The 8,349-nt window shown below is 54.9% G+C and overlaps 1 protein-coding gene across 1 annotated transcript in view; it reads left to right on the top strand.

The window, feature by feature from the left end:
• ETFB (electron transfer flavoprotein beta subunit) overlaps nt 1–8,349 on the top strand; it is a 25,420-nt gene that overhangs the window by 14,019 nt on the left and 3,052 nt on the right. The window contains exons 3-5 of the mRNA XM_015412947.1: nt 364–522; nt 2,947–3,009; nt 6,129–6,287. Of these exons, the coding sequence (XP_015268433.1) occupies nt 364–522; nt 2,947–3,009; nt 6,129–6,287 (381 nt within the window). The remainder of the gene's footprint in view (nt 1–363; nt 523–2,946; nt 3,010–6,128; nt 6,288–8,349) is intronic.

Below are 8,349 nucleotides of genomic sequence, written 5' to 3' on the forward strand. Positions count from 1 at the left end.
AGGCCCTCCCTGGCCCCAGGCAGGCAGGGGTGGGGAGAGGCAGGGAGGAAGCAACTTACCCTCCCTCTTCTCCTGCCTCCTCCTGGCTGAATGAGGGCCGGAAGCGGGGCGGCCGGAAGCAGGGGGCGGGGCTTCGTCATGTGTCCCGCCCCCCGTACCTCACCCGGGGAAACTGCGATCCCCTGCGATCCCGCCCAAAATGACCTCTGGCAACAACCGAGGGGGGGTGGTGTTTCCCCGCATGGGGAGGGTCTTCAGCCACTGCCGAGGGAGAAAGGGGCTGGTACCTGGCCTCACCATGGGGCACCCAGATCGGCCAGGTCCAGGATTTGACGCTTCAACTCTTGCGCTCCCCACCCCCAGGAGACAATCCGCACAGCCCTGGCGATGGGGGCCGACCGGGGGATGCACGTGGAGGTCCCCGCCGGCGATTACGAGCACCTCAGCCCCTTCCACGTTTCGAAGATCCTCGCTGCGCTGGCCAAGAAGGAGGGCGTCGACCTTCTGCTGCTCGGCAAGCAGGTGAGACAGACCAGGTAGGAGGGGCTCGGAGGACCGCCAGGCAGCACGAAAGTGGAGCCCTGTGAGTCGCTGGGCTCCGCTTCAGTGTCAGGTTTCTAGCCCCCGTGGTTGCCAGCCAGAACCGAAGGGAGAAGGAGAAGGAGGGGGAGGGGGGGATTGGATTTATATCCGGCCCTTCACTTCCCAAAGGAGTCTCAGAGCGGCTTACAATCTCCTTTCCCTTCCCCTCCCCACAACAGACACCCTGTGAGGTAGGCGGGGCTGAGAGGGCTCTTTCAAGGACTGCTCGTGAGAACCGCCCTGAGAGAACTTGTGACTGACCCAAGGTCACACCAGCAGCTGCATGTGGAGGAGTGGGGGAATCAAACCCGGTTCTCACCGATTAGAGTCCGCGAGTAAAGGTTAGGTTTTCAGCACGTGCCCCCTCTTGAGAAGAGCAGGGGGGATCTAACTGGCAAACAGTATCCTCTGTGGGTGCGTCGTCCACGTTCGGGCTAAGAGAGTTAATAAATCCCCAGATGGTACCTCCTCTCATCGGCTTCGTTATCCAGTGGAATTGCCAATAGGGGAGGGAGATTTGGGCAGAGGAGAGGCCTAGTGGACAGGCCCAGGGCTGACGGGATCGGAGGTCTCCTTGCAGGGAGCTGATTGCCAACTCAGTGCCTGGGCAGAGGCTGGTGAGATCCCAGAAGGGTTTTTGTGGGCCGCCCTGCATGATGAACTCAGCCTGCCCAAGGGGACCTAAAGGGAGGGAGAGCCAGTTTGGTGTAGAGGTTGGGAGTGCGGACTCTTATCTGAGAGAATCGAGTTTGATTCCCCACGCCGCCACATGCAGCTGCTGGTGTGACCTTGGGTCAGTCACAAGTTCTCTCAGGGCTGTTCTCTCAGGAGCAGTTCTCTCAAAAGCTCTCTCAGCCCTACCTACCTCACAGGGTGTCTGTTGTAGGGAAGGGAGAGTGGAAGAAGAAGAAGGAGAAGAGATTGGATTTCTACCCCGCCCTTCCCTCAGAGTCTCAGAGCGGCTTACAAACTCCTTTCCCTTCCCCTCCCCACAACAGGCATCCTGTGAGGTAGGTGGGGCTGAGAGAGCTCTGACACAAACTGCTCTTTCAGGAACAGCTCTGACAGAACTATGGCTTGCCCCCAAGGTCATCCAGCAGGTGCAAGTGGAGGAGTGGGGAATCGAACCCGGTTCTCCCAGATTAGAGTCCGCGCACTTAACCACTACACCAAACTGGCTCTTCCGCTCTGAGTCTCCTTTGGGTAGTGAAGGGCGGGGTATAAATCCAATCTCGTCTTCTTCTAAAGGAGCAGGGGACTGGAAGGACTGTCTTGCTGCTTCCACTGCTTTATGCGCGGTTCATGAGTTTCCCCGTATCTGACAGGTTCTGGGCCTGAAACAGCTGCCATTTGGCAAGAGGGGTCGCCACTCTCACACGAACACCCATGAAACGGCCGTATACTGACCAGTATTGCCTACTCAGACCGGCAGCGGCTCTCCAGGGTATCAGGCAGAGGTCTTTCCCATCACCTACTGCCTGGTCCTTTTAATTGGAGACGCCAGGGACTGAACCTGGGACCTCCTGCACGCCAAGCAGAGCCTCTTGCACTGAGCCACGGCCCCCTCTCGACTCGCTCTGCTGCTCGTTTGTTCCGAGGGACACGGAAGTCTCTTGTCCCCATCGCAGGAGCAAGTTGACCGCACGCCCCCTAGTGGCCATCCGTGTCCCCGCTCCTAGGCCGGCTTCCTGAGAGTGACACCGAGTCCTGCTCCATGGCTGACTCACCCTGTCTAACAGCCCTGTTCCAGCCAGTAGCTTGACTCTCTCGGCTGTGCGGGAAGTTGAGGAAGACTCAGGCTTAATCCTGGGAGATTCCTGAGAAACGTCCTGTTGTTATTATTATTATTATTACTACTACTACTACTACTACTACTACATGGGATTTTTACCCCGCCCACCCCCAAAGGGCTCTGGGCGGCTTACAGAGTATCGTGTGTGCACACACTTTCTAGAATCCTAACTATGGCCACAAATTCAGGGGGATGAGAACCCTACCAGATACCCTCCAAATGCTTCCCCCCCCCCCGCAGATGTTCTTGCTTCTCCTTCCGTCTTTTTCCGGGCGGTCACATGCCTCTTCGCGCAGTTCTTTCTTGGAGGGGGGACTTCAGTTAGCTGGCTTCCACAGCGGCCCCTGCTGGCTCGTCGGGCTTGTTGAGGAAAACTCAGGCTTAATCCTGGGAGATTCCTGAGAAACGCCCACAGGGGGGTTTAGGCTCCAGGTGGTGAATCTGCACCTCGCCTGGGAGTGGCCTGCTGCCCTGGGGTCCAGGAGAGCGACTCACAAGCTGTGCTTGTCCTCTGCGTGATTCCCCCACCCACCTACGGACACACAGGCCCTAACCCTTTGCTTGTTTCCCAGGCCATCGACGACGACTGTAACCAGACGGGGCAAATGACAGCTGCGTTTCTGGACTGGCCTCAGGTATGACGTGAGTGCCCGTGCAAGAGGTGAGGCGAAGGTGGGCGCCAAGTCGGCGGAGCTGATTGGCCGCTGGCTCCCTCCCCTCTGCAGGCCGTCATGCCCATTGAGGAAGGTGGAGAGATTTGGTTCCTGTATGAACCCGAGGGCAGGCCCTGTAGCCAGGATTTTGTGGCTTGTGGGGGGAATTTTTGTTTCGGCAGAAAGAAAAGCCGTTTAGCCGATAGGAAGCTGTTAGCAGGATAGTTCTCTAAACTGCAAGCTGTCCACCACGGTTAGATGACAGTTCTCAGCTGGTGCAAGTTAATCACTTCTGCCAGCCTAATCAGTTCTGTCAGCCTAAGCAACCATTCTGATAAGGAACCGGCAGGTGGGCGGGTGATGACTTCTATAGTCAAGAAAGCCAACACTTAGGCAGGAAAACTCTCTTAAAGGAGACCAGTTTCCTGACACAGAGTTAGAAGAGATCCTAGAGGTCGCCTCCTCCAACCCCCTTGCTCAGTATGGGAATTAGTCAACTACAACACCCTGCTTTGCTTAAAGAAGCACGCACCTTTAAAAAACGTTCAAAAGCGAAAAAAAGCATTTAGAGGAGAAATTCTTGTGGGGCTGTGCCTTTAAGAAAGGGGGCGGAGCCTCCCAAAGCCCCACCGTAGGTAGGTACATGTCTGACTGAATGAGAACCTTGGTGGGGCAAGGTCTGTCTTGTCTACCCTGCTTGGCACAGGTCGCCTGAGTTTCAAGTCTGTCACATTACCTGCTACTTGGCCCTTTAAACGAGAGATGCCGGGGATTGAATCTGGGACCTTCTGCATGCCAAGCAGATGCTTTGCCATTCAGCCATGGCCCCTCCACTGAGTATTTTTTTCCTTCCTTCATAAGTATGGAATCAGCTGCCTCGGGAGGTGGTGAGCTCCCCCTCCCTGGCAGTCTTCAAGCAGCAGCTGGACGAACACTTGTCAGGGAGGCTCTAGGCCAGTGGTGGCAAACCTTTTAGAGACCAAGTGCCCAAACTGCGACCCAAAACCCACTTAAGTGTTCCCTGTAAGCTGAGTTAGTGTGAGCTAGCTCACAGAATGTTAGCCTCCGGCTCACACATCTTTGTCATAGCTCAGGAAGGGATGGCTCCAGAGCAAACTAATTCACGCAGCAGCCAAATTGCTCGCTCACAACTTTAATGCCAGTAGCTCACAAAGCAGAAGTTTTGCTCACAAGACTCCACAGCTTAGAGGGAGTATTGCCAAAGTCTCGTTCAAGGGGGTGGTCAGCCTGGAATAGTTCTTTTCGCCCGAACGAGAGTGGATTGATCCACCACCCACCCACCCCCCGGTAAGGAAATCTTCCTTTTTTCTTTCCTCTTTTTCATTTTTCAATCGAGAGGAAGAAGTCCTCTGGTCTGGCTGTTGCGGGAACGCTCGGGGCGGAACCAATCGCCGGCAATCTGTTTTGTTCCAGTTAGCGACGGCCTAATTAACGTGCAGATGAGACACCGGGGCGGCTGGGAGGCAAATGACCGTTCGAAATCTTATTACCGCGCAGTGGCCCAGTTTCCGGAGAGAGGGAGGGAGCCTCGTACCCCTCTGCTCGGGAAACGGTTCCAAGATCACGTCGACGGGGCAGCCCGCGGACCTTCCGATGGCACTCTGCCCGGGTCTTGGCACTGTGCGTCTGCCCCCGCCCCAGCCTCTCTGCAGTGGATGCCAGGGGCTTTCAGCCATTAATGGGGGCCATAGGCCTCTTTGAAACTGTTGGAGTGCCAGCAGGTCGTAGCCTCAGCCCTTTGGTACCCCTGGACCATCACAACGCCTGCCACTTTATCACAGTTGTACTGCCCGTGCCGGACATCTGTTTCGTCTGCGCAGTGGGGCTCGGTAGTAGCTCCAGAAATACCCCAGCTGTGTTGCAGTCAGAAAAGAGACCTATTGACAGCTGTTTCCTGGGAGCAAGCCTCACTAAATGGATACAAGTAGGAATCTGAGTATACCCACCAAATAAATTACATTACATTACATTACAAATTGGATTTCTATACCGCCCCTTTCCGTAGACTCAGGGCGGTTTACATAGTTTGTACAGTTTTTCTATCCTAGAGGCACATAGACAGGGGAGGTGAATTCCTTACCCAGGCACCCCCTATTTTCGGCAAGGTCTTCTTCTTAGCTTTTTTCCACGGCGGTTCTTGCTTGGTGCTGGCGATGTTTTTACTGACGCAGGTCTTTCAGGTCCTAAATCATTTTAGTACATAAAAATATATCCGCACATGCATACACCACCATGGTTTATTAAATAGCCTTTTAAGCAAGGGTTCCCAACATGAAGAAGAGGACGATTTGGATTTATACCCCACCCTTCACTTGGAGTCTCTGACCAGCTTACCATCTCCTTTCCCTTCCCCTCCCCACCACAGGCACCCTGTGAGGTAGGTGGGGCTGAGAGAGCTCTTTCGAGGACTGCTCGTGAGAGAACAGCTCTGAGAGAACTTGTGACTGACCCAAGGTCACACCAGCTGGCTGCATGTGAAGCAGTGGGGAATCAGACCCAGTTCTCCCAGGTTCGAGTCCACGCTCCTAACCACGACACCAGACTGGTGCTCACGAGGGCATCCTCTGACACCTTTCTCAGTGTCCGCCCCATGTTTTTAGAAAGTGGGCAAAGCCAGATGGGGCTCTTGCCTGGCAGGGTTTCCGATGGGTCATTGGAGATCTCATCTGCTGTGCGTGCTTTTGAAACAGTCGTTTCGGCAGCCGCCGCCACCCCAGCACAGGAATATTCGCAGCGAGGCTGAAAGTGAGCCGTGTGTTCGCGAGAGAACATTTGAAAACAGCATGTTCGTTTGAAAAGGCCTCCTGTTAAACAGAGCTCCTTGCCTGAAATGTTGAAGGGTTGCCATTCGAGTTCCGCATGACCTCACTCCGTGGCATTTTGTCTCAGCGTTCCAGAGGAGCCCGCGGGCTCAGGCGAGGTGGGGAGGGGGGGCTGCTCTCGTCCTCCTCTGTTGTGTTCTCAAAGCTGATCCGAATTCGGAAATGTGTGCAGCTAGGGCAATTCCATATTTAATTCACAGCGCATTGAGCGTTACCTGCCCTGCCGTTAATCCAGCAGCCCATCTCTCCCTCCTGCAGGGGACGTTCGCCTCCGAAGTGACCGTAGACGGGGACTGGCTCAAGGTGGAACGGGAGGTCGACGGGGGCCTGGAGACGGTGCGCCTCAAGCTGCCAGCCGTCGTGACCGCCGACCTCCGCCTCAACGAGCCGCGCTACGCCACCCTGCCTAACATCATGGTGAGGCGAGAGGGGGTTTGATGCTGCTTAGGCGGCGGTGGGGGTGTGTGTCTTTACGATTTTTCAAACCTTTTTATTTGCGTCATTTTTAGTCCACCTGCCTTACAGAGACACAAAGCGGAGTACCAAGAGTGAGTTGGTTCAGTCGACGAAATGGGGTATTCAGTAACCATTGAATTGGGATTTTAGAGTTCTGGAGCCGCCAGAAGGAACTGAAGCGCAGCAGAAGTATCCACACGACACATTCCGCAAAAATCTCTTGGTGGTCCCCGGCTTGAGAGGGAGCCGGCTGTCCTCAACCAGGGGCCAGGGCTTTTTCGGCCCTGGACCCCCCCACCGGGTGTAACTCTCTGCTGGAGAATGCCCATGCCCTGCGGGATTTATTACCTTTCTGCAGGGCTTGTAAGGCAGAGATGTCCCGCCGGTCATTTGGTTGAAGACAGCGACGGGCACCATAAGCAGTCTGGCGCTCTCAGGCTCCTCTCCCACCTGACCCCCCAGTGTTCCCTCTAAGCTGAGTTAGTGTGAGCTAGCTCACAGTTTTTTAGTCTCCGGCTCACACATTTTTTTGTCTTAGCTCAGGAAGGAGGGCTCCAGAGCAAACTGATTTATGCAGTAGCCAAATCTCTCGCTCACAACTTTAATGCCAGTAGCTCACTAAGTAGAATTTTTGCTCACAAGACTCCACAACTTAGAGGGAAGAAGAAGAAGAAGAAGAAGAGATTGGATTTATACCCCGCCCTTCACTCGGAGTCTCGGAGCGGCTTACAAACTCCTTTCCCCTTCCCCTCCCCACAACAGACACCCTGTGAGATGGGTGGGGCTGAGAGAACTCTGACACAAACTGCTCTTTTTCAAGGACAGCTGTGCCAAAGCTTGTGACTGACCCAAGGTCACATCAGCAGGTGCAAGTGGAGGAGTGGGGAATCAAACCCGGTTCTCCCAGATTAGAGTCCGCGCACTTAACCACTACAACAAACTGGCTCTCCAGCATTGCCCCCCCCCCCTTGGGAGGCTACAGGAAGCTGCAATTTTCCGTCGAAATTCCTCGCCACCTTGGAAGAGCCTGTTTTTTAAAAAAAAATTGATTCCATACTGTATTTTATTACCAGCTTTCACTTAACACAGATTTCTTATCTCATTCTGTTGTAAGCCTCCCCGCTCGCAGGGAAGGGCAGCCTAAAAGTCCAAATAAATACACAGCAGTAGAGATCCAAGCAGTCTTGGACAACTGTTTTGTATGGCGCAACCCCGTGACCTGCGCAGAAAAGCCCTCGAATAGTTTGGTTTTGCATAGTTTGCGGAAAGCTAGGAAGGAGAGAGCTTACCTTGAGAGCCAGTTTGGTGTAGTGGTTAGGAGCACGGGCTCTGATCTGGGAGAACCGGGCTTGATTCCCCCACTCCTCCACATGCAGCTGCTGGTGTGACCTTGGGTCAGTCACAAGTCCTCTCAGAGCTGTTCTCTCAAGAGCAGTCCTCGAGAGAGAGCTCTCTCAGCCCCACCTCCCTCACAGGGTGGGGAGGGGAAGGGAAAGGGGATTGTAAACCGCTCCTTCGGGTAGTGAAGGGTGGGGTGTAAATCCAGTCTCCTCCTCCTCCTCCTCTCGGGCAGGCTGCTCCACAAGGCGGGAGCCACAATGGAGGGAGTACATGTACGGGCTGTTGTCGGTTTTGCCCATTTTCAGGCTGGTACCTGCAGACGTTGCCGTGGCGGAGCATAGGGAGAGCTAGGCGGTCCCACAGATAAGAGGGGCCAAGGCGGTGAGACCCCAGATCTCTTCCTCATGTGCTAGACTGCACGGGCGCTACCAGCTTCGTCATAAGTTATTTTCTCCTTGCCCCAGTGCTGCGCTGGAAGACTGCCTTCTCAGCGGGTCAGTCTAGATGTTCTCAAGAGGTCCCGAGCGGTGGCAGCTGGCTTTCCGGGGAACCCTCGGTCTAAGGGAGTTCCCCAGTAAGGAAAGGCATCCATGGGGAAGAGATGTAAGGCTCAGTGTTGCTTTGGGACTGCCTCTGCCTTCACGAGGACCAGAAGGTCTAGCAGACGGTGATTCCCCCCCCC

The sequence above is a fragment of the Gekko japonicus genome, unplaced genomic scaffold (assembly GCF_001447785.1).
Source record: "Gekko japonicus isolate JY-2015 unplaced genomic scaffold, Gekko_japonicus_V1.1 scaffold1915, whole genome shotgun sequence".
Classification (NCBI taxonomy): domain Eukaryota; kingdom Metazoa; phylum Chordata; class Lepidosauria; order Squamata; family Gekkonidae; genus Gekko; species Gekko japonicus.